Source organism: Alexandromys fortis, unplaced genomic scaffold (assembly GCF_014885135.2).
Source record: "Alexandromys fortis isolate MF-2015 unplaced genomic scaffold, M_Fortis_MF-2015_v1.1 scaffold_34, whole genome shotgun sequence".
NCBI classification, from domain to species: domain Eukaryota; kingdom Metazoa; phylum Chordata; class Mammalia; order Rodentia; family Cricetidae; genus Alexandromys; species Alexandromys fortis.
This window is the reverse complement of record NW_026067933.1, coordinates 3,104,602-3,130,242: the sequence shown is the minus strand read 5'-3', so window position 1 is coordinate 3,130,242 and position 25,641 is coordinate 3,104,602. Positions and strand designations below refer to the sequence as shown.

At 40.8% G+C, this 25,641-nt stretch overlaps 1 protein-coding gene across 5 annotated transcripts in view; it reads right to left on the bottom strand.

Moving 5' to 3' along the window:
* Cadps2 (calcium dependent secretion activator 2) overlaps positions 1 to 25,641 on the bottom strand; it is a 533,470-nt gene that overhangs the window by 96,255 nt on the left and 411,574 nt on the right. For all 5 annotated transcript variants that reach the window (XM_050145948.1, XM_050145944.1, XM_050145945.1 and 2 more), the window contains one exon: positions 2,162 to 2,265. In XM_050145948.1, coding sequence (XP_050001905.1) covers positions 2,162 to 2,265 — 104 coding nt within the window. The remainder of the gene's footprint in view (positions 1 to 2,161; positions 2,266 to 25,641) is intronic.

Below are 25,641 nucleotides of genomic sequence, written 5' to 3'. Positions count from 1 at the left end.
GCCACTTAGTCCTGTTGAGTGGACTGCACTGCAGAGGGAGGCAGAGTGGAAAGAAGAGTGGGAACCAGAGCCACCTGAAGGTTGTCTTGAGGCAAACGCATTAACCTCCCTAGAGGAGGTGAAGTACAGAGGGAACCAGGCACAGTTGAGAGTAAAGAAACTGGCCCTGGAAGTCAGCAAAATGAACCTCAGTGGAGAGTGCCATCCACCAACACACTCAGTCTGGAGATGACTTTAAAATCAGACCAATTTTTTCTCTAGTACTGCTCAGAGGGAATATCTGATATAAAGGTGGAAAGAAAGATCTAAAAAAAAAAAAATCAATGAAAGGCAAAGCAAAAAGCCACTGTTTCCAAATTCCCTGCATTGTGTTTTTCTTGGGCTGCAAGGCATTAATTATGCATGTGATTATTAACTAAACACCATCACCTAACAGTGTAGCAAAGGCGAGCCCACTCAGAGGAAAGTCTTGCATTCCAAGGAAAGGCCTAAGTTGACTTTAATGTGACAACCATCAAAACGGGTCCTGCTTTAAAGTCACATTGAAAGGCTGTCTTATGATAGAAAAAGAGAGAAACAGTTCTACTCACCTCTCTTCCCTGTGGGATTCCAAGAATTTGGAGCATAAGCAGAACAGAAAAATGCCACTATGTTACACAATATTTATAAAGAAGTCAGCAGTATAGTTCCTATGTAGTTGCAGCACAGAGGAAGGTGATGCTACTGTGCTGAGTGTTACAATGAAGTCAATTGCATGTTATGGATTAAAACAAATAGTATCTATACTTCAATTGTGTTTGACTCATTATACTTTTAACAAGCACTTTTAGTGACCACATTGACTCTGTTAAAAACATTATGATTTAATTTCTATTAAATACATATGAATATTAGCTGCCTTAGCTGAAACACATACTGAAATAGAATATCTTTTCAGATTAAAACTATATAGAATTGCCTTGGACTCCGATGATAATCTCTTTCAGAACAAGACAAAGACGACGAAACATACCTATATTTTATCATTTGATCATTTTCTTTGTAGCATGGCAGTGATGCTAGCCCAGAAAATATCCTCCTGGGAATTCATTTTAAATTATTGAAGCAGCTGTTTCTTCAGTTTAAAATAAAATATCCATAACAAGTTCACACATGACAGATGCAAGCTAAAAACTAGATTCCACAGTGTGAGCTAAAAGCAGATGTTTTGAATGATCATATTTATAAGTAGATACAATAAATCTTAGTTGCCTGTAGTAAGGCTCCATGAATACTCTTTTCTAAGAATTTGCTCAAAATATAGACCCTGTAGTTTCTCATATTTTTTGAAAACTAGATTCCATTAAAAATAAATATTCTATAAATTCATATATATATATGCTTTGATTTCTTTTGGTTCGTTACATCTGCTTCCTCAAAAATAATAGCACTGTCAGGACACTAAAGTTTATTGTATTTATTTAATTCTGCATATTTCTTCCATTTAACTCAAAAACCAGGAAATTGTTTTTGTAGATAAACTCACAACTATAGGAAAGTTAAGTTATTAGGTTAAGTCTCAGAATAAGCAGGTTGGTGTGAGAATACTCCAGATCTGTAGTAAATGGTAATGTGCAGTTAGGACTTGGCTGGCAACGGGCTCAGGGCCAGAGCGTTGGGGAACACATAGAAGGGTCCAGGTTCCTCCCAAGCATGGCGAACAACAACAATAGCAGCCACAACAAAACAACCAAAGAGGTAGTGAAAACACACAGAAAGTTTGATATAAGTGGGAAGATCACAGTCAGCAGTCACACAACTGAATGTTTTTGATTGTAAAGTTCATCACAAATCTCCCATTTAATGCTTACCAGAACACATTTTCACACAAAGCAATCGTATCATGGGGATAAGAAAGCAACTGGTTTGTTATTCCAAAATGGGTGTGTTCCAGCTCTGCCAACTATTGTTTATGTATCTTAGGGACTGATCTCCCTAGCTTTCCCATGTCCTTATTATCAATATGAAATCACACACACACACTCACACGCTTTGTAACATACAGGAGTCACATTTCCAGGAACAGCTACACACTGAGACTCCAGTCAGGCTATCTTTTCAGTGCTGCCCCGCTATGGCAAAGCCCTTGGGGGAACTTTATGTTCTGGCTCCGAGTCATCACCTCGGCATGATGCTCTTCATTCTGCTGTAGGACTTCTATGCAGAGCTCTGCGAGATGAAGAACCTCTTCCAGCTTCCTGGCAGGACTTGCCTGGTTCATGGTCTCTGTATTAAAAAAAAAAAAAACAAAAAAAAAAAAAAACAATCACAATGTTACCTTGAAAATACAAAGCCAGACATGTTCTACAACGTAGGGATGACTGGAGTACTCAAACAGCTCAAGGAAGCACACTTTTGAGAGATAAGGGATGCGAGGAACACAATTGAGTGCATTGTCTTTAAAAAGCCGGTTCACCAGATTGCAGAAAATATTTCACCCACAAAGCAATCACAGATCTGCAAGTGCTTTGCCATTTAGTATACAAGAACTAACAGGTGCAACAGCACATTAGATGCTCAACTTCTGCAACAAACAAGTTATAATTCTGCTCAAGGTCAGAAGCACAAAGAGAGCAGATAGCACAGTCTTTTCCTTCTGTCTGCATTGTATTATCAATACAATGCAGTTCTCACCAGATGAGTCATTCTTGGCATTAGCAGACCGCAGATTTTTTGTTGCTATGTGAATTCTCAGTTCATGGTGATCTTAAATCCGAGTACAAAGTCACCTAAAACAACTCTGACAGCTGCAATTAACTGATTTTCTCCCCTGTGGGTCTGCTGCCATCTCAGTCCACTTCCAACTGTGGGGGTAGCAGGTTAGGGAAGGGCAGAAGCCTTCTTAGAATTTGAAGGTTCCTTTGCAAATTGGTGCAAAGGGACAGAACACATTAAGTGCAGCTACCAGAAATTCAGCGAAAGAGAAGACAAAGTAGCTTTTTTTTTTTTTTCAAAGACACAACGAACTGGCAGAAACTACAGGTGCCCTACATATGTCTCAAAACCATATAAAGCACAGTTTTCACTGGGAACATTAAGGACACCCTGCCTTGATGGAGGTGGGTCTTGTAATAATAAAGAAACTGCCTCGGCCCTCATAGGACAGAAAATTAGGTAGGCGGAGTAGACAGAAGAGAATGCTGGGAAAAAGAAGCTAAGTCGAGGAGTCGCCATGATTCTCCCGCTCCAGACAGATGCAGGTTAAGATCCTCCCTGGTAAGCCAGCTCGTGGGCTACACAGAATATTAGAAATGGGTTAGAACAATATGTAAGAGCTATCCAATAAGAATCTGGAACTAGCCGGGCCAGGCAGTGTTTGAAAGAATACAGTTTCCGTGTAATTATTTCTGGGCATAAGCTAGCCATGCGGGCGGCCGGGTGCTGGGGACGCAGCCCCGCCGCTCCTATTTCAACACTGCCTCAGTTTACTTTGTGTTGCTATATACAGAATACATGACACTGGGTGCTTTATAAAGAAAAGAGGTACATTTTGTTCAGTTGGGGGCAGCTTTAGCCCGAGTTTGGGTGGCTCCATCTTCTTGGACTCTTAGCATGTTGCAACATGGCAAGGAACTGGGCAGGAAAATGGCCATAAGCACAAAGGACCATGTATGTGAGGTCATCGTACTGTACAACAACCCATTCTTTCAAGAGCAAACTCTTGCAAACCTCATCTGAGAAGCCAGCATTCACCCCTCTAAGAGTAGTAGCCCCATGGTCCAGTCACTTCCTTTTAGGTATCACACCTTAAAAGTTCCCCCATGACTCTGGAGATCAAGGTTCCTGTATTTGAGTTTCTGGCGAAAATACTCCAGCTAACACAAAGTAAATCACAGCAACTCTGCCTTACATTCATGGATCTCTCTGTTGCATTGAGAAGCGAAGGCTAGTGTCACATGTCTGTTGAAAGGGAGGCTGTGAGGAAGGGAAGTCAAGGTTTTTAGAAAAATGAAGTTCCTCCCTTCCTCCTACTTCAGTATCTACTATGTTTTCTAGAAACAAATCTTTGCTTTCAACTTCTCCCCAAATCTCAGTTTTAAATTTGGAAGAGATTTTTAGTTCATTCTCAAAGGGCAGGGAACAATGCCTTCTGGTTGGTGCTTGCTCATTGAATTTTTAATATGCTTGTAAATCAGTCAGACATGGCATGAAGTGCACAGGGTCCATACCGTACGTTCCCCTATGGAGCAGAGGCATTGCTTATATCTTGACAGTAACTAAGAGCACAGTGATTCTGTAGGAACATCTGCCTGTCAACACAGAGATGTTTTCATCTATGGAAAGTAAAGGGAATGAAGCAAGCATATCAGAATGGTGATTACAATGAATGTTTTAGTTTACATTTTGAGATGGGCTCTTGTTAGAAAGCTCAGAATGGCATAGGATGCCTGTGTAGCATAGGCTGGCCTCAAACTCAGAATCTTCTTGTTTTCCTGTCTCATATGCTGGGATTATAGACATAAGCCACCTGCTTTGTTTCCCAAAAAAAATGTTCCTTTCATTGACTTTCTGGTATGTTTTGCTCTCTCTCTCTCTCTCTCTCTCTCTCTCTCTCTCTCTCTCTCTCTCTCTTTTAAGATAACATGTCCTGATTTCAAACAATTCAACATCCCAAATCACATTATAAAGAATGTTTAGAGAAAACAACTCTGAGATTCCATCTTACACAAACAAGAATGGCCAAGATCAAAAACACTGATGATAACTTATGCTGGAGAGGATGTGGAGTAAAGGGAACACTTCTGCATTGCTGATAGACGTGCAAGCTGGTACAGCCCCTTTGGTTATCAGTATGGAGATTTCTCAGAAAATTAGAAAAAAACCTTCCTCAAGACCCAGTAATACCACTTTTGGGTATATATCCATAGGATGCTCAATCGTCCCACAAGGACATGTGCTCAACTATGTTCATAGCAGCTTTGTTTGTCATAGCCTGAACCTGGAAACAACCTATTTGCCCCTCAACAAAGAATGGATAAGGAAAATATGGTACATTTACACAATGGGAATACTACACAGCAGATAAAAAAGAATGACATCTTGAAATTTGCGGGCAAATGGATGGATCTAGAAAACAACATATTGAGTGAGGTAAACCAGATCCAGAAAGGCAAATATCATATGTACTCACTCATAAGTGGCTTTTAGACATAAAACAAAGAAAAACCAGCTTACAATTCACAATTCCAGGGAACACAGACAACAATGAGGACCCCCAAGAGAGACAGACATGGATCTAAACTACATGAGATATTGAAAAAGGCAAAATCTCCTGTGTAAATTGGGAGCATGGGGATCACAGGAGAGGGTAGAAGGGGAGGGGAGGGGAGAAAAATATATAGCTCAATAAAACAATAAAAAACCCAAACACACAGGCATTTTTTTTTTAAAAAAAAGAATGTCTAGATAACACCTATCAATCCATCCACCTGTTTCAAGATCATTTTAACATTCTGCAACAAAAGTGAAGTCAAGATAACTCATGACTCAACATGGCAGCCTGTTCTATATGGAGACATTTCAAGCTATTAAGAAAAAAAAGAATCTTAAAAAGTTTGAAAACAAACACATATGTGTTATAGGAGATGGTAAGAGACTTGCGGAAACATGGCCATAGAGCAATAGCATGTGTAAGAAGAGAAGTTTCCAGATAGGAGAACTGAGGGCAAGACACTGTTTGTGTGGGAGGAGGGCTAGCAGTGATGTGTACAAATGAGGATGGTTCTCTGACAAGTCAGGCACCATCGAGCGTTTCCCAAGTTTCACCATGTCAATTTCCCTAACACTTTTAAGTCATGCTTATTGTTTGTTTGTCAGTTTTTAATGTATATAACTCTCATGGTGAGAGAAATAAAATGCAACAAAACCCAACAAACCAACCAGTCAAACAAACAAACAAAAAAAAACAATGAAGGAAAGACTTGGACCTTGCGTGTTCTTACCTGGCTAGAGAATGTGCCAGAATTTGCTTCATTACCGTGGGCTTTAAGTAAGATGGGCGACTATTGACAGATGCTACAGTGCAAGTATTGTTGTAGCACCTCAGAAAAGACTGAGCTTTAGGAAAATGTGTTTAGTGGTTGTGTGTAAGAGATTCTGTGAATTCTGTGTAGTAGGACGATGGGCTCTGGGAAGATGACTATAGGATGAAAGGGGAAGATACAAGGGACCCTTCCAAACAGTAATCCAAGCCCTGACTATGCCCACAGGAGCTGCGAATCACTGAGTCAGACAGTCTTTAAGCTTCCTTGTGATTTAGAAAATCTCTGTTGACTAAAACTTTCAGGCTTTAAACTGTTCTTAAAAGAACACACTTTTAAGCCCAACGCTTGGGGAGGCAGAGGCAGATGAATCTCTGAGAGCAGCCTGGTCTACAGACTGAGTTACAGGAAACTTTTGGTTTTGTTTTGAAACATACAATTTTAATGTATGTATGTGTGTCTGTGTACACACACAAAATATAGTTTTTAAAAGATTAAAAATAATATAAAATTCAACCACAGACAAAGAACTTATATTTCTTTACATACTTTAGGATATTGTTTACTGAATCCTCAAAGCTACCCTATAAGCTAGGGAATCAGGACACTGTTGTTAGGTTCAGAGATGTTGAAGCCACTTTTCAAGGTCATATGGCTATTAAATAAGATAGAATTAAGTCTTACCAAGTGATCAATCCTAGACACACAAGTGCAGTAGGTTGTATATACATGTGTATATACACACATGTTTATATAATGATAAGAATCAAAGGAGATGATATCATGGATGTGGGAGTTGGGGAGGATATGGAAGGGATATGAGGGAGAGTAGAAGCAATGTGGATGCAGGGCTCATGCATGAAATTGGAGAGAGGAAGAAAGTGACAGACAGACAGAGGTAGAGAAGCAGAGACAGACACAGAGAGACAGAGAATATAAATATATCTCACTTTTTGTATGGTCTTGGAGGTTCCTGGCCTTATTTCCATTGTTTGGAAGGGAGAGGCAGTATGCTTTTTTGAATTCCAGGAAAGCCAGAACATTAAGACTGTGTATAGCCGGGCGATGGTGGCGCACACCTTTAATCCCAGCACTCGGGAGGCAGAGGCAGGCGGATTTCTGTGAGTTCGAGACCAGCCTGGTCTACAGAGTTCCAGGACAGGCTCCAAAGCCACAGAGAAACCCTGTCTCGAAAAAAAAAAAAAAAAAAAAGACTGTGTATAAACTACCAACAAACCAACTAATGAATAACAACAAAGAAAATCTACTGTAAAACAATTTGACTTATTTTTCCTTATAAATTCTCTGACTAGGAATCACATACCAATATACAGCTTTAGCTACTGGTATGCAATAATGGAAAAGAAATGAGAGACAACTTATTTTAAGTGTGAATGTGTTAAATCATCTTTTTACATTTGATACTGTCCTAAAGAAACAAACAAACAAAAAACCATTGAAAACATCCTGTGTCCTAAGTGAAACTCAAAAACTGTTTAAACATTTTATTCTTCCAAGATAAAGTTTACTGAGAAGAAGGAAACTTTGTCCTTGAACATAATGGCCACTCTTAATACTTTAAATAAATGGCATTTTTATCAAGCACAATAAGTACACACCCTTGGTTTTCACCCATTTTTTTACTGCAGTACAGAAGTTTAATGCACTCCACAGTTGGAACTGTTAGATAACAAGGTTATCAACAGCTCCATTAAAGTCTACACTGAATATCTGAAGCTAGAATCTGTCTTTAAGAAGCTTTCTTCCACTCTCTTTGTAATGTTTCTCCCACATTACAAATGTTGATATTCCTCAAGCTTCACGGTAAGTTGTCAGTTGTTGTAATACATTTCAGAGAGTGACATTTTAAACAGGCATGCCCAAAGCAGAGAGGTTCCTTCATGAATTTCAATGCACTCCTCTTGGCTGGGATTATTCTTCATTCTGGAACATTTTTCATTTTCTATGATAACACTCCTTGGCTCCCTAAAGCTTATTCTTTTAATTATTCCTCTGTATATTTAAAGAAGAGCTCCCACTGGGGAAAAGGCAGGGAGATGGGAAGCTGTGAGCAGACAGACTGACTGCTTTGCTGTGGTATGCTTTAATTAGGAGTCAAGACTTCAAGGAGCATGTGGACTCCTAGGATGTGCTCTCTGACTGTTTCCTTGCTGCCATTTCTTGTCAGAGTCCCAAGTGGTGGACGGGAAATGATGTTCATGGGGAAGGTTGCAAGGGCGCGTGGTAAAAAGACTGCGCATATCACTTCCTTTTACTATATTTGATATGTTGATTTATCATGCTTTTGATGTAAACTTCATTTTAAAATATTTACTTTATAAAATCATAAATATCCAGGAAAACCTTATGATTTGACCTCATCACAACTTGGTGAGATTTGTAAGTATCTGGAACACACATGTACCTATGAGCCATTTGTTCTACACCATTAACTCCTTAGGCCTTCTTTGTTGGCTCAGGACATTTCTCCGGGGCAATGAAGCAGTTGGAAAGTCAAGGTTGTTATTTGTTTTCTGGCACCTCCTCTTGACAGCCCAAACTTTGATGAGTGGCCTGGTGTCAGACCTAGCACAATCCAACTCTAGAGACTCTTAAAATGGGCCAATACTCATGGGTCTTCTAACCTCCAGAGGGAAAGAAGATGGGAAATTAGATACCTTCTTTCCCATTAATCCAAAGACTCCCCCCTCCTCCACCTGCCTGACACTGTAGAACTTGTGCGTAGGTTGGACGGTTCTGGGGTAGCCTCTGAAATGGGTGCTCTAGAGCAGACAAATTGGAAGACAACCTCACAAAAGCGTGGGAGAGGTTCCGAAAACTCAATGTCACAGATTTTTGTTAAAATAGTGCTTCCCAGATAACTAAGCAGAGAGAATCCAGCACCAATGACATCAGTCGAAATGATGCTATGGTTCCAGGATTGCCTACACCCACAGATGGAGCGTTTTCAGTAGATGTGCTATGCATCAGAACTACCTGAAGGACTTTCTGAAATGCAATTTCTTGGCATCACCTCCAGAGTCTCTGATTCCACTGTTTTGGGTGAGGCCTGAGAATTTGCATTTTGAAATAGTTGCCAGGTGATGCTCCTGATGTCGGTCTCAGGAGCACACTGTCAGAACTATCCGCCCTCACGAAAGATGGAGTTAGACTCAAAGGTGCTCTGTATAAATCTACTTCCTCCCTTGTTTGAAATTAAGCTGTATCCTTTTATCCTTGCAAGTGTGTGTTTGTGTGTGTGTGTGAGAGTATGGACAGGAGAATGATATGTATGTGAGCAAAAGTCAGAGAAGAACCTTGCTTCTGACCTTTTTTGAGGTGGGTCTCTTTTTCACTGCTACATACACCAGGCTAACCAGCCTGGGAAGGCCTAGGCATTCTCTAGTTTCTACTTCCCATGTTGCTATAGGAACACTGGGATTACAGGTGTACACTACCATTGGCATTCTCTGGGTTCTGGGGACCTGAACTCAATCACTTATGCTTTCATAGAAAGCATTTTACCCCACTGAGCCACCTTCCCAAGACCTCAGGCTCCATCTTTACATATACATCGTTTAGGTCAAAGGTGATTTTTTTTTCTTGCAAAGTCTGAATAAAATTTGCATTTTTGCATGTTTATCATAAAATGGCATTCATACCTGGGCAATTCAGTCTATGAATGAAAATAATCTGCAGTGGTATAACTTCCCTACAGTTGCTTAGAATCTGCAAGTGTGCTGATGCTTTAATTGTTTGAAAACAGTAAGCCTGTGGCCTCCCACTTCCATGACTCCCTTTGGGACCAACTCATTTAATGACTGTCATTATAGCACAGTTACAAGGAATATTGCTTTAGAATTAGTTATACTAATAATACGGTGCTTTGGACGAATTCTTCTACAGTTGCTGTCACGTTCAATATCTGAATTGGCTTTAACGTGAATAAATTCCTTTTTTAGGTCAACAGCAGACCATAGTGAAGAAGGCAACTGGGGTATAAGTCTTGGGCAGCCGCAGAAGGTTTACAAAGAGGGACTGCCATAAGCCAACAGGATGCGGCGGTTCATGAGTGACAGGCCACAACAGATGTAGAAAAGTCAATGATTTGATGTGATACTTTTTTTAGGGGAAATTTTGAGACATAGCTACACCCTCCCCTTTGCTTAAAATCCTTCAAATAGGGCTGAAGAGATGGCTCAGGAGTTAGGAGCGCTTTCTCTTGCAGAGGACCTGGGTTCAACTCCTAGTATTCACATTATGACTCATAGTCATTTGCCGAACCCAGTTCCAGGGGATTCAGCAAGGCATATAGTCGGCGCACATACATACATGCAAGCAATACATTCATACACATAAAGTAAAATAAATAAATACAAAAGCAAGGGATCATGATGATGGACTATGACAAACAGAAACTAAAGTTTTATCAGGTTAGAAGACGTTACAGTATACAGCTTATCAGAATATTACTAAAGTTGTTTTTTCATTGAGAGCGTGTGTGGTCTCTTAAGTTTCCAGAGCAAAACAGTCAAAGGCTTCCTAAGAAGCACACATCTCTAGCAGAGCTGCTGGGCTATGAAAGTTTCCTGTAGTTCAGAGGTTTCCTCTATCCATATAATACAGATGTGCATCTATATCACATCTCGTCACCAATTAGTCCGTTTTGTTTAGTGTTGGCTTTCTGGCTACCTGGCCATCCTCTGTGAGTAAGGAATCCTTAATTTTCCATACCATGATACTTGCGCAGGCTTTGAGCACTTACCAACTCTGCTCAGAGAAAAGGAGAAACCTGTCAGTTTGCATTACTCTGATTTGGAAAGAGCCTTCCTAATGCATCTCAGCTGCTCATATTAACAAGGTGATGCCGGAGTACAGTGCTACATGTCACTTGGTTTACCTGTTGACACGCCGCTAGTAAATAAACAGGGGGTTACCAATCAGGTGCTTTCAAGTTGCGACCTCGGAGAATGACAGGCTACGGAACTGCTTGTGAAAGTCGAGAAGCTTGTTACTGCAAGGCAGCATTTATCTGTGAATCGCATTCCATATGGAGTTAAAAAAAAAAAAGCCAGAAAGAACCAACAACAAATCCGTGACATACTGTCAAGTGAGCTGAGCAAACTGACATATTTTTTGAGACCTTTTAGGAAGCAGGTGTTGAATGCCTGTAATGAGATTTTCATGCATCTTGAGAGGAATGAGGGAAAATTCTAGAGAGAGCATTCAGAGTGTCATGCATTGTGTACCCCCCCTCATCCCGCCCAGTCCCGGCTGAGGGACAGTTCCTGCTGGGGAGTACACGAAAGAGGCTCTACAGGAAAGTTTCTTGTCTGTGTGGTGCTCGTGTTCTCGGTCAGAACTTTTTCAGTAGGCTCTCTTTTATCACAGGTTAATTGTTAGAAGAATGAAAATTTTTCTAGTTATAAGAGACTCTGAAAATGCTCAGTATCCTGATTTATTATCTAGCAGCTTAATCCATTTCTATGGAAAAAAAATAAAGGAACTAAAATGGAATATGCCATTTTTTAAAGAATGTTAAAACAGTGTGTTTCGAGCTTAGGTATAAAATAAATGGAGAGAATTGACTAAAAAGGTAAGGATCATATCCTGGGATAGCTAAAAGGAACTACACTCCTGAGGTACAGCATTTCCCGTAGTAGACAGGCATCCTAATCTCTCTGGAGACTAAGGTTTCATTCAGGAACTTGTATCTGATAAGACAAGTCCTAAAGGCACTTTTTTTTTTCTCTTTGGTTTTTCGAGACAGGGTTTCACTGTAGTTTTAGAGCCTGTCCTGGAACTAGCTCTTATAGTTCAGGCTGGCCTTGAACTCACAGAGATCTGCTTGCCTCTGACTCCTGAGGGCTGGGATTAAAGGAGTGCACCACAAAAAAGGTTCAATGATGTGGGAGTGATTTCTTATTAATAAAGAAACTGCCTAGGCCCCTTGATAGGCCAATCCATAGGTGGGTGGAGTAAACAGAAGAGAATGCTGGGAGAAAGAAGCTGAGTCAGAGAGTCGCCATGATTCTCCCACTCCAGACAGATGCAGGTTAAGATCCTTCCTGGTAAGCCACCTCGTGGGCTACACAGAATATTAGAAATGGGTTAGAACAATATGTAAGAGCTAGCCAATAAGAGGCTGGAACTAGCCGGGCCAGGCAGTGTTTAAAAGAATACAGTTTCCGTGTAATTATTTCGGGCATAAGCCTGCCATGCGGGAGCCAGGGCTGCTGGAACGCAGCCCCGCCACTCTAATCTCTATAGTTCAATTAGTTATCAGTACCCTTCTTTTTAAATTTAGATTTATGGTAGACTTAGAGTTCATAAAAATATAATTTTGATGAACAAAAATTGAATTTATGGAGCTAATTTAGACTTTGATTGTGGCTAAAGAGCAGAGGCTCTTGGAGTGTATTTCATGGACTACTGGTGGTGCACAAGACCTTTCAGAGCTAATAAATTTTGATTTTTGCTTTTGATACTCTGCTGACGTTTATACTAATCATACAGAAGTAACAGGAGAAAAACCTGCTATCACCTTAGTGTGATTCATGAATCATGCTGCTAAATTTAATTCTTCACCATCAAATACTTAAGAAAAAGGGAACAGTTTCTTCCAGATACAACAGGGCAGCTGTATGCATGAACTCAGAAAGTTTGCAACTGCAAGCGTAAGACCTGTGCAAGTTCTAGTCAGAGAAATCCCAACATGGGGAGGGGAGGTGGGCATGAAGTCCTACTCTGAGTCAAGGAAGCGACTGGCTACTAAGAGCCAGTAGGAGACAGTGTCAGTTTTCATTAACAGCCCCAAAGGCCACCTGAGAACATAGGGGCAGCAAAAACTGAAATTGATGGGGGTAAATAAAAAAACAAAAGCGGGCATTAGAGTTGGGTGGGTAGGAAAGAGGGGGTGTATCTGAGAGGAGTTGGGGGAGGGGTGAATATGGTGAAAACGTCTTGTATGATGTTCTTGAGGAACAAGTCATGAAGCATTACAGTATTTGCCAATATTAGAAAGACAATTCACTGAATATGTTTTTCCCTGGAACCATTATGTGAAGTGAATACTTACATCATCACTTCCAATGGCACTGTTTCATTTGAAATCTCTTATGTATTCCTCAGGAGTCTACTTATTGTGGCATAAGAGCCCAGCTCTTTGGAAGGCACTGAGAATGGAATATGGGACAGACCATGGCAAAATCTCTTTGGGGAGACTAAGGAGGAAGGAATTTGAGCTTTCTGGCAGATCTACCAAGCAATATATCACCAGATACTGCAGTAGATTATTTACGAATCTACTGCGATCCCTGTGGACCAGGAATCACCTTTAATCTGTTATGTTTAAAAACAGAAGTACTTGCACAATAATCTCCCTGGCTTGTAACCATGTAAACTTGGGAATTTGGATAGCACAGAAGTGCAGGGGTAGCTCACCCAGTCCGTTCTTGTTTTTTTTTTTTTTTATTATTATTATCTTCACACTTTAACAGAGGTAGAAATGTCTTACCACCAGGTACAATGCATGCTTGAAAGCCACACCACCTCTGAGAGGTAAGAAGTAAAGGCAAGGGAAATCAGGGGAAGACTATTTATTCTCTGACAGCAGCTGAAGAGGTGTAGAGTTCAGGGTGAACATTTTGAACAGTGATACCATGTCTAAAAATAGAAGGGAAAGATCTAGAAGGAAGATACAGGTACCATTCACAGGAGGAAGAAGAGATATACAATGACGCAACAATTATCCGAAAAGATATGGATGGAGTTGGGATCAGCATTACAGGACAAAGAACTGGCTCTGAAGTGGATGATTACTTGGGTTTCCATCAGGGACAATTTTTCCCTTCCATGCTGGATTGGCACAGGAACTCTACTTGATATTTAAATGTTATGTGCCTTAGGATGATTGAGAACACCCACCTCCTCTCATATTTGTCAGCATGGCGGGCTTCAGCTTTCTGATTCCTTACAAATATCCACACCCTTGCCACTTTGGTTCTTTAGCACTAGAGGAGAGTGATGGTGAGATTCATTCCAATTTGTGGGTGGATCCCTAAAACCAAAGGGAACATGAGGAGTTTCCAGTAGTCCTAAGTGTAGAAATATATTCCACCACTGTTCTGAACCTACACTCCAGAAAGTAGGAGGGATGCTGAGTGAACGCACACTTGGGACCAATGGAATTGATTTAAGAGTGCAGAAGCCTCATTCTCCCTGACACTGTGGACACGTTCTTGAGAGTGTTGCAAACCTTATTTCATGTTTCTGCAGTGGACAAACACACATCCCTTTTCCTCATTTGACGTCTCGTACAATTACCTGAATGTGCAAGAAGCAACTGGTCCACTGCACACCAAAGACTTTCCTTTGTATTGGAAAAACTGAAGCTACACACAGATTCCAAAACCTTGTTAGGAATGAGCAAGTAATACATTCATTTGCCATTTCTGGTTAGTAATACTTGCAGCCCCTGCTTATAATGCCTCCAAACATCTTTTCATCCAAAGGAATTAATCTGCCTATGCTGTAATAAGCTAATTAGCAGGAATATAAATTACATAGCATGGGGTATTTTCTTCTGTAGTTAGTGAATAGGTGGAGAAAAGTTGAAGCAAACAAACAGACAGAATCCTTGTTCTTTCTAAACCAGAGAAAGGAAAGGCAAAGTGAATTAGTATTGTGTTTAAGTGTAAACTTAATAGAATATAATCAATCTGGCAGGATCAATGATGTTCAGTTCAGTATAAGGATAAAAGCATATTAATAATAATACTTTTATTGGATTATATTACCCAATGGAATCAAAGCAATACAAGGCTATTAGGAAAAATGTATCTTCTTAGGTAATTTAAGCATGTGATTACCATGTGAAAAATACCCAAATCTTTAAAAATACAGTACAGAAATGAAGCTTGATGTGATCCTTCAGCCAGTGGTCACAACAGGTAGACCAGCATATCCACCAGATCTTTACAGTGTGTTCATAAATTTCTTTTGCTAAAAGCTTTGGGGCACTAAGAACTCAGATTTGAATGGCTTCTTCAATAATGTTATAAAATACCATTTCTTCCTTTTGTTCTATTATCAGAGATTGTTATCTACTGGTATACCACTAATTAGCAGGTGGTTTAGAAACAGAGATTTTACTGTGTAAAAGATCCCATTATTTCTAACACACAGTTCAAAAAGTCAGATGGGAATTCTTCAATTACCCAGTTGATTTCTACTGGGTCAAGACTCAGCAGTCTTCAGTTTATAGATTATTGCCTGCAAAGTGTTGTCATGCTTTGGAAAACGTATTTTGTGTCTATCATTTAGGTTGCAGAAACATCAGTTTGTGCTGACATCTATTTTTAAATTTTAAATTAATTTTTAAAATCTTGTGTATATGCACGTGTTTGTGCGTATGGGTAGTGACAGCCATCTAACACTAAACAGACTTAAGTTTTTAAGCCAGCACATCCAAGTACTATGAGAGGAAATGATCATTATGTTAGAAATATTGGCAAGAAGCTACTCACTGCTGACAAGACACTTTCAACAACGGCGCTGTTTTGAATATACCTCTTTCTCTTGGCACACAGATCTTAAGCAAACTCTACTTATTATTTATCACCCTCGCCTAACAAAGTAGTATAGTGCTAAATTAAAATGCCACCCAGATGGCACACACATCCTCATGACGTAAGGACTGCCACAGTGCGACTTCTTTTCTCAAAGAGAGTGAGCACTGGATCTCCTGGGAAAGCATTTCTGTGCCATTCAACTGGTACTCTGGAAATGAGTCCACTGGGGATTGGATCTGAGAGCCTAGCAACGGGAGGACCCAAATGGGTCTTCACAGCACAGAGTCCTCTCCTCTTCCATCCGTGCCAGGCACCTCCAAAGGCCTAGATTCAAAAGCACCTATTTAATAAAAATCTATACCGGAGAACCATGTCAAGGCTAGCTCTGAGAAGCATGCATACATTGTGAGTCACAATACAAAGCACTGTTCCTAGAGCATCACAGGGACTGATGGCATACGTATTATTGCTCTTATTGTCTGTAAGAAACACCTTGAACTAAATAATCCAAAGGGATTTTTTAATCATGAACAACACCTAGTTTGTTATCAAGCCATTCAATTTAAGAAGAATAAGCAATTAGGAAAATAAGGTTTAAGTGTCATGATGAATTTTAGATTATAATAAGTTATCTCACTGTTAAAAAACTAGCAATAAAAGTAAACAGATTTTTAAAAACAATGTAAATCAAAGATTATTCATGAGGTATAAAATATATAGAAAATATATAGAAAAATATAAACCTAATTAACTAGTATTTCATGGTCCCCAAGTTAAATAAGAATCACATTTCCAAAATTTCAAATGTTCCAAGTAAACTAACAGCTCAAAGGAAACATGCAATGCTCAAGAAGGAGAAACATCAAATAAGGCAATTTGTGTTCATCAAATTATCTCCAGATTCTAAAATCACTTTATTCTACACACTTGTGCTTCCAATGGACAACAAGAAATCCCAGAGGATAGATGAAACCGTGAATCACAATCAAGCAGCATGGCGGATCATGGAACAGTGGAGATGACGGATTGCTCCATACTGTCTATGCAGCTGGAACCTGTGCCTCCTCCGATCCTGCACTGGTGCCATGCTGCCTCTCTCTCCTGTAATAAGAGCATGCGACTCTGCTTTATTTTCCAATGCTGTCATTTTTAAGTGGCTAGTTTTCGCCCTATATTTTAATTATTCAGTGATTGGTTTGAATGACCTTTCACAAGGCAGCTTGCCAGCTCATGGATGTTCTTTCTGCTGCAAGTAGCCAGACAACTGTCTGTGTTGGGAGCTCATTTGTTCATTCAATAAATATTTGCTGGGCTCCATGCATGTGCTGCGCCTGGCACTTCGCTCTAACCTGGGGATGAATCCGTTACTGAAATACTTACCCCTCTCCTCGTCATGCTAACACTACAGGATGGCAAATAGGACGAAGGAAGGACACTGTCTCCTCTGGTTTTACAGACATCAAGAATTTTTAACATGACAACTGAGATGAATGTGGAAATATTTAACTGAGTGAAAATGTAATGATACCAACTGTTCAAGAGGGAGACAGTGAAGGAGGAACATACACGATGGAAGCCCAGACACAACGAGCTTTAATGGCCTACTTACAAGGTGTGTGACTCTAAATAAGTTGTTTAGCCACTCATTTGATTTCCTGAAATAATGCGCCTCACAAAGTTTCACTGTAAGTGGTAAATGAGATGGTGTCTATAAACTGTTAGAGAGGTCCTATCACAGAAAGTTTGTCTCATATGAGTAAGTAACTTTATTTTGTAAGTAGCAATGAAAGAGTATTAACCATAGCTTTGGTAAGATGGCTGAGGAGGGTATCATAAAATGTTATCATTTTCAGTCTGAAAGTCTTAGAGGCCCAGCAGCCAGTGGAGAACGAACAGGATGCATTTCTGGGTCTCAGAGACCAGGCAGTATTCCAAAGACACAGATTTTTGATAATGGTAGCACAACTTCTTTTTCTGAAAGTCTCAGTGACTTCTATAAAATACCCAATTTTTGTAAACTTCTAAAACATGCAGACTGACAGATCACAAAATCATAAGAAATCTTGGGCAGACCTTTCTTCTTTCCTAGGTAGTTCAAGAGATTTTTTTTCCTGAAGGATACATAAATATAAAGATTTTTATTCACTTTTAAAATCACCCTGGGTCATGTATCAGAAAACCTCCTTGGGCTGGCCTACTACTAAATGCAACTAAAGGAATATACATTTCTTAAAAATCTTTCATTGATTTAGAACACTTCCTCAGATTTCTGTCAATCCACCTACATCAAAGAATATATTTATTTTTATTTTTATGTACAAGCATTTAACTTTAACAAAATTATTTCTCTTAAAGCTGCTGAGTTATCCAGGTAAATGGGTCATAAATAAAAATGAAGGGTAGGTGTCCTATCAGGGGCAGCGAGGCATATGGCAAGGATCGTTCCTTCTCCCCCTATCTTTAGCCACATAGAACAAGTGCCTCTGTTCATATGTCCTGGCAGTGCACGGAGATCTCTCTCTATTTCATAGAAGAAATAAAGCCCCAAAGGCTAAGCATCAGGACACAGTCTAGTCTGGGATGGATGACATCCATCTACAAAAGTGGGAAAGGCCTGAAACTGAGAAGTTTCTGAAAAGCAAAGGACACAGTCAATAAGACAAAAAGGCAGCATACTGAATGGAAAAAGATCTTCACCAGCTCCATATCAGACAGAGGACTGGTTGCAAAAATATGTAAAGAACTCAAGAAATTAGACATCAAAATACCAAATAATCTAATTAAAAAATGAGGTACTTCTAGAACTAAGCAGAAAATTCTCAACAGAAGAATCTCAAATGGCCAAAAGACACTTAAAGAAATATTCAACAGGGGCTGGAGAGATGGCTCAGTGGTTAAGAGCACTGGCTGCTCTTCCAGAGGTCCCGAGTTCAATTGCCAGCAACCATATGGTGGCTCACAACCAACTGTAATGAAATCTGGTTCCCTCCTCTGGCGTGTGGGCATATGTGGAGGCAGAATGTTTTATACATAATAAAGAAATAAATCTTAAAAAGAGAGAAATATTCAACATCCTAGCCAGACCCAAAAGGATGAACATGGGATGTACTCACTCATAATTGGTTTCTAGCCATAAATAAAGGTCACTGAGTCTGTAATTTGTGATCCTAAAGAAGCTAAATAAGAAGATAATATGGGAGTGTCATATATCAATCTATTGATTTCATTGGTTAAGCAATAAAGAAACTCCTTGGCCCTGATAGGTTAAAACATAGGTGGGAGGAGAAAACAGAATAGGACGCTGGGAGGAAGAGGAAGTGAGCTCAGACTCGACAGCTCTGCTCTCTGGAGCAGAGGCCATGCTTTGCTCTCCCAGACACACGCGATGAAGCTCTGACCCAGGATGGATGTAGGCTAGAATCTTTCCGGTAAGCGCACCTTGGGGTGCTTACACACATTATTAGAAATGGGCTAGTCCTGGTGAGAGAATTAGCCTAGAAGAGGCTAGATAGAAATGGGCCAAGCAGTGCTTAAATGAATACAGTTTGTATGTTGTTATTTCAGGCATAAGCTAGCCAGGCGGCCGGAGAGCTGGGGATGCAGTCCCGCTGCTCTTATCACAACAAGAAGGTGAACCCAAAGAGAAACATATAGCTATCCTCCTGGATATGGGAAGTAGACAAGATTGCCGGGCAAAAAACTGGGATCTTGGGGGTGGGGTGGGATGGGGGTAAGGGGAGAGGGGGAGAGAAAAGTGAGAAGGGGAGGATGGGGGAACCTTGGGAAACAGGATGATTGGGAGAAAGGAAGGTTGGATAGGGGAGCAAGGAAGCACAATTCTTAGTTAAGGGAGCCACTTTAGGGTTGGCAAGAGACTTGAACCTAGAGTGGCTCCCAGGTGCCCAGGGTGATGTCCCCAGTTAGTTCCTTGGGCAGCTGAGGATAGGGAACCTGAAATGACCCTATCCTATAGCCATACTGATGAATATCTTGCATATCACCATAGAACCTTCATCTGGTGATGGATGGAGATAGAGACAGAGACCCACACTGGAGCACCAGACTGAGCTCCCAAGGTCCCAATGAGGAGCAGAAGGAGGGAGAACATGAGCAAGGAAGTCAGGACCACGAGGGGTGCACCCACCCACTGAGACAGTGGGGCTGATCTATTGGGAGCTCACCAAGGCCAGCTGGTTTGTGACTGAAAAACCAAGGGATAAAACCAGACTCTCTGAACATGGCGGACAATGAGGGCTGATGAGAAGCCAAGGACAATGGCACGGGGTTTTGATCCTACTTCATGTTCTGGCTTTGTGGGAGCCTAATCAGTCTGGATGTTCACCTTCCTAGACCTGGATGGAGGGGGGCGGACCTTGGATTTTCCACGGGGCAGGGAACCCTGACTGCTCTTTGGACTGGAGAGGGAGGAGGAGAAAAGTGGGGGGAGGGGGAGAGGGGTAGGAGAAAAGTGGGGGGAGGGGGAGAGGGGTAGGAGGAGGGGGAGGACAATGGGAGGCTGGGAGGTGGCGGAAATTTTTTTCTTTTCAATAAAAAAAATAAATGAATCTTAAAAAGAGGGAAATATTCAACATCCTTAGCCATCACAAAAATGTAAATAAAAACGACTCTGAGATACCGTCTTATATTTGCCAGAATGGCTAAGATCAAAACCACCAATGATAACTGATGCTAGAGAGGATGTGCAGTAAGTGGTACACTCCTTCATTTTTGGTGGGAATATAAACTTGTGCAACCACTTTGGAAATCAGTATGGCGGTTTCTCAGAAAACTGGATTTGGGATTGCCTGCGTAGCTAAAAAGCTTTCTCATTTTTGCTCATTTATCTCTCCCAGATCTGTCGAAGGGCATTTGACAATTTAAGGTACTGTTCTTTAACAGGTTTCATAGTCCAGGATTAACATATTTCAAGTGTATCTTCAGAGGTTCAGAGTTCCCAGTTTACTTTAATTGTATTCTAAAATGTACATACCTTTTAACCTAAAGCAATAGCCTTTTGCTATGATGTAAATCTGTTCCACTTCTCTTACAGGTTCCTGGGAAAGTTCTACTGCTGTATCAAATCAGGTCTGGTAAAAAACTAACGGTCTCCAGAGCCTTTTGCTAACCCCAGACAGTTTCAAGTATATTTTACAAGTCACTCCTACCGTCTGGGCCAAGACCAACTCACAAAGTGCTCTCCAGATAACACCAAACACCTGCACCACCTCCTGGGACTTTACCGTTGGTACCAACTCTCCCAGATGAAGGGCACCTACCGACTAAAATCTGGTTGTACCTGATACACCCAAGCCTCATCTGTCCAAACAGGGGCTTCCCTATTCCATTCTTTATGGCAGTTAATGCATAGACCAGTAATAACATTTTCTTTTCTCCTAGCTATCTGCCTTCTCTTCGTCCTCAAAAAGCAGCTTCCCAAGGACTCCAGGATGACAGCAAACTGGATGCCACCCCAGCCACTCCTCTCGCTGAGCATGAGTGTGCCAACTCTCATCTCTCCCCTCTCCCATATGGCCCCATGCCCGCAGGAAGCCAGACTTGAGCCAACACCCATTTATCCAGAAAGCCTAAAATGTTAGTCATAAATATCATCTAAGCTCGTTGTCACACCCCTATATCCAAAGAGTCTGGAATGTTAGTCTGGACTCCAATTTTCAGCCTGCCAAGCACTTGGACTCCAACTCCCAGCCTGACAAGCGCTGCCCCCCTCCACCTTCGGGAGGGTCAGGACCACTCACACAGGGTATTTAGGGTCACGCCTGAACATGGAACATGTGGTTTTGGTTTTGCGTTTGCGCTCCCTCTGTCTTTCCCTTGCCATGTTCCTGCCCCCCCCCCCCGGAGTGCGCTGTTTATTAAACATGGGCATTTGATTTCGCTTAATGTGGTTTGACTGGAGTTCTTTGCACTGGTGGAGAGGCTTTTCTTAACAGGTATATTTTAATACATTCTTAATAATTTATTTACTTACTTATTTTCTGAGTGTGCACACTTACACATGTGAGGAAAGCCTGTGAACAACCCGAGGGAGTCTGTTCTTTCCTTTAACCATATGTGTTCTGGGGAATGGACTCAAATTGTCAGGCATGGCATAAAGTGTCTATCTGCTGAGCCATTTTTTTGGTGGCTTCAGAAAATATTTTGAAAGAGTTTGTTAAAAAACAAACAGGACTGCTGATATTGTGTGGACTGTCATGTGTGGAGATGATAAAAATCTCATTTTATTCTAATTATCTATTTTTTCTCAGGTGCAATCAGTAACTGTTATAGGGTGTCTTTCTTACCTCCCTTTGCATCTCAGTGTTTTGTACCGGTCACATTTCAGGACTCAGAGTCTAGAAAGTAATAGAAAAAGCTTCCCGCTCCTCACCAAGAAATAGAGCCCTTAGTAGAAGATGTGCACTTTAAAAGGAAAGGAGAATTTGTCTATAACACTGCAAGTGGATGTGATATGAGTACGGTTTACCCACTTGTCTCATGCACCATTGTTTCCAGATGAAAACTAATTAACAAAAGTTCAGAACACTGACTCGATCATCAGGTTATGTGCCCAGACATAAGAGGAAGAAGGCAATAAGCATTCTGCTTGAAAGAGTCTGAAGACAGGGAGAAAGTACAGAAAATGATACACAGTTAAACTGATTACAGTTGTGGTAAGGAATAAAAAAAAAAAAAAAAAAAAAAAAAAAAAAAGGAAGGAGACCGTTAACATTTCAGAGATTCAGAAACATCTATACCCATACATATACCCACCTACACACACACACACACACACACACACACACACAATTTCCTAAACAGGGATTACAGCCTGATGTGGGAATAGTTTCTTATTAATAAAGAAACTGCCTTGGCCCATTTTATTGGATAGAAAATTAGGTAGGCGGAGTATACAGAAGAGAATTCTGGGAGAAAGAAGGTTAGAGGAGGAGTCGCCATGGTTCTCCCGTTCCAGACAGACGCAGGTTAAGATCCTCCCTGGTAAGCCAGCTCGTGGGCTACACAGAATATTAGAAATGGGTTAGAACAATATGTAAGAGCTAGCCATAAGGAACTGGAACTATCCGGGCCAGGCAGTGTTTGAAAGAATACAGTTTCCGTGTAATTATTTCTGGGTATAAGCTAGCCATGCGGGCGGCCGGGTGCCGGGGACGCAGCCCTGCCGCTCCTATTTCAACAGGTGGCGCCCAGACGTGATGGGCTAAATCCACTTAAAAACCTGAGAAGGCTTAAAAATAAGGGAGAGAGAGTTTAACACAGATTTTTGCTGTTTTGTTGGTGGCGTGCTGTAGAGAGATTCCTGATTCAGCAACAGCAGCAGAGAAAAAAAGCTGCGTCATTTTAAAGCGCGGCTTCCTGGGGCTGTACTGCCAGCGTGAACTCTGGCTTTAAAGCATTTCAAGGCTTTTATGGGACTGGATGTTTGTGTTCCCGCTTGGGATCGGAGGAGAGTGCTCTGAGACCGTGCCGATGGCTCAGCGCTCCCCGCCTGCACCTGGGCAGAAGGCAGAATCAGGCTTAGGCAGGCGGAAGAGCATGGCGGATTCCTGCCGCCATACAGAGACGCGTTTTCAGACTGCGCAGTGCTCTGCGTGTCAGATTTGGCTGTAACTTGGATGAAAAGAGTTTCTGTGCTGCACACTCAGTCTCAGAATTAAACTGCTGATTGCGGCTCCAATGTGAACTGCTGTGTGCCTGGAACTGTGCTCAGCTCAGAAGCACCAAATGACTCTGAGGCAGGAGCGGCTGCTCCATGCTGAACTGTGCTGATCTCAGGCAGGAACTACCGTAATTACCTTAAAACCGTGCAGTTAAGGTTTAGACTGGGCAGGACACAGGCAGTACCGTATTACCTGTACATGGTGCAACTTAAGTTTTTAAGAAATGCTTAACATTTTAAGAAATGCTCCTGGATAGTAAAAAAATTACAGATTCACAATAAAACAGATTCAGACACTGTTGGATAAATGTACGTAGGCTTGGGAAAGAGAAGAAAAAGAATATAAAGAATAAAGTTAATGTCTTAAAAAGAAAAAGGGTAAAGTCTTTAAAGAGACAGAGTACAGAAGTACAGATAGTTATAGATTAAGAGAAATAAAGAAAAATAAGCCACGTAAAAATGGAAAATTCACAGAGAGTCTGGATTATGTACATTGTGTTTTCTTTAAAATTTTTGACTGTGAAGGAGCTAAGTACAGAGAGACATTTCATTATATGGGCTGCCAAGCTAAACCAAAATGGATTTCATGAGGGTATTATGATTTCAGAATTTGGGTCTAAGGATATGATGCTTTGGAGAGGGTCTTCTTTTGTTTTTGCAGAGGATGAGACCCTGTGGATTGCATCTATTCCGATTTGGTATGATAGACCACGCCCTCCTGAAAGGTTGCTGTGAATACCCTCAAAAAATTGCTTCGCTCAATTGCCAACTGAGATGAAACTAGCATACAGGTTATATCATGAACAACCTAATTAACGACGCCCCTATTCAGCAGGAAGCAGTTTGTAGAGAAAAAACTACGCCCATGTTCCCAAATATTGTTTATAAATGTTCTTTTACATTTAAAGGGGGATATGATATAGATATGAATAATTTGCATTGGTATGGATTTTATGGTCAATTTTGTTATATGTATATGTATTTTTGATCTTGATTAAGGTATTGTGATTGTGTAGTTCATTTAAAAATGTAATGTATAATTAGGAAATATAGGTTGTTAATGGATAATCATCGCTAATACTTAAGCTTGTAGTCATGTTAGTTAGATTTTCTAGATATATAGAGAGATATTTTAGTTAGATAGGCATTCTTCATATCTTTCAAAGGCTGCAGAATATGGCATTTAAGATATTTTAATAACTTAGGGTTTTTCATGACAATGAGACACATTTGCTCCTGGCAGCACCAATCTATTTCAAGAGGAAGATGGGCATCGAAGAGAATCCTTATGGAGTTTGATAGCCATTTGGGCAAGAAACTGCTCTTGCCTGGACTGTTGCATAAACTGGACACAGAGAACCCGCAGAGAGAGGACTGCTGAACTTGCCTAAAGGTGAGATGACCTTTTGGGGTTCCTGCTTCATGAAAGAGTCTGTGAGACATTCTGCAGGACACAGCAAAAAGTGACTGAACTGTCTTTGGAATTTCTTGCTTGATGAGAATGTCTGCTGGATACTATGGGCCTGTAGGCCGAAGATGGATGCCCCAACGGTACAGAGGAACTTTGGGTGACTGTCCAGGCAGCGAGATGTCTCTGTCATTTCTAGAGTTTTCTTATTTCTTGTTTGATAGGTAATATTATATCCTTCTGGAGTCTTTGATGGAGTTGAAGAATGGTTAGTTATAGTTTTCCTTAGTTATGATAAGAGATAAAATAGATATAAATATTGTAACTGTAATTCTTACTTGATAACTGTTTTGTTATATGTAATTTTACTATGTTAAAGTTAAAGCCTTTCTTTTTTGTTTAAACAGAAAAAGGGGAAATGATGTGGGAGTGATTTCTTATTAATAAAGAAACTGCCTTGGCCCATTTTATTGGATAGAAAATTAGGTAGGCGGAGTAGACAGAGGAGAATGCTGGGAAAAAGAAGCTGTGTGAGGAGTCGCCATGGTTCTCCCGCTCCAGACAGACGCAGGTTAAGATCCTCCCTGGTAAGCCAGCTCGTGGGCTACACAGAATATTAGAAATGGGTTAGAACAATATGTAAGAGCTAGCCATAAGGAACTGGAACTATCCGGGCCAGGCAGTGTTTGAAAGAATACAGTTTCCGTGTAATTATTTCTGGGTATAAGCTAGCCATGCGGGCGGCCGGGTGCCGGGGACGCAGCCCCGCCGCTCCTATTTCAACAACAGCCTCTGCTCATTTGTTCAGAATTAAGAACATCTTCCTTTTGCTTGATAGCGGTTTTGCTTTTTATTCTCATGCCAGCTTTCAAAAGTGAGGAAGAAAGACGGTTCTCACTTCTGTTGGTGAGAACCCTTCAGAGACTGGTAACCACTTCCAAATAAGATGAGTATCCATGTTTA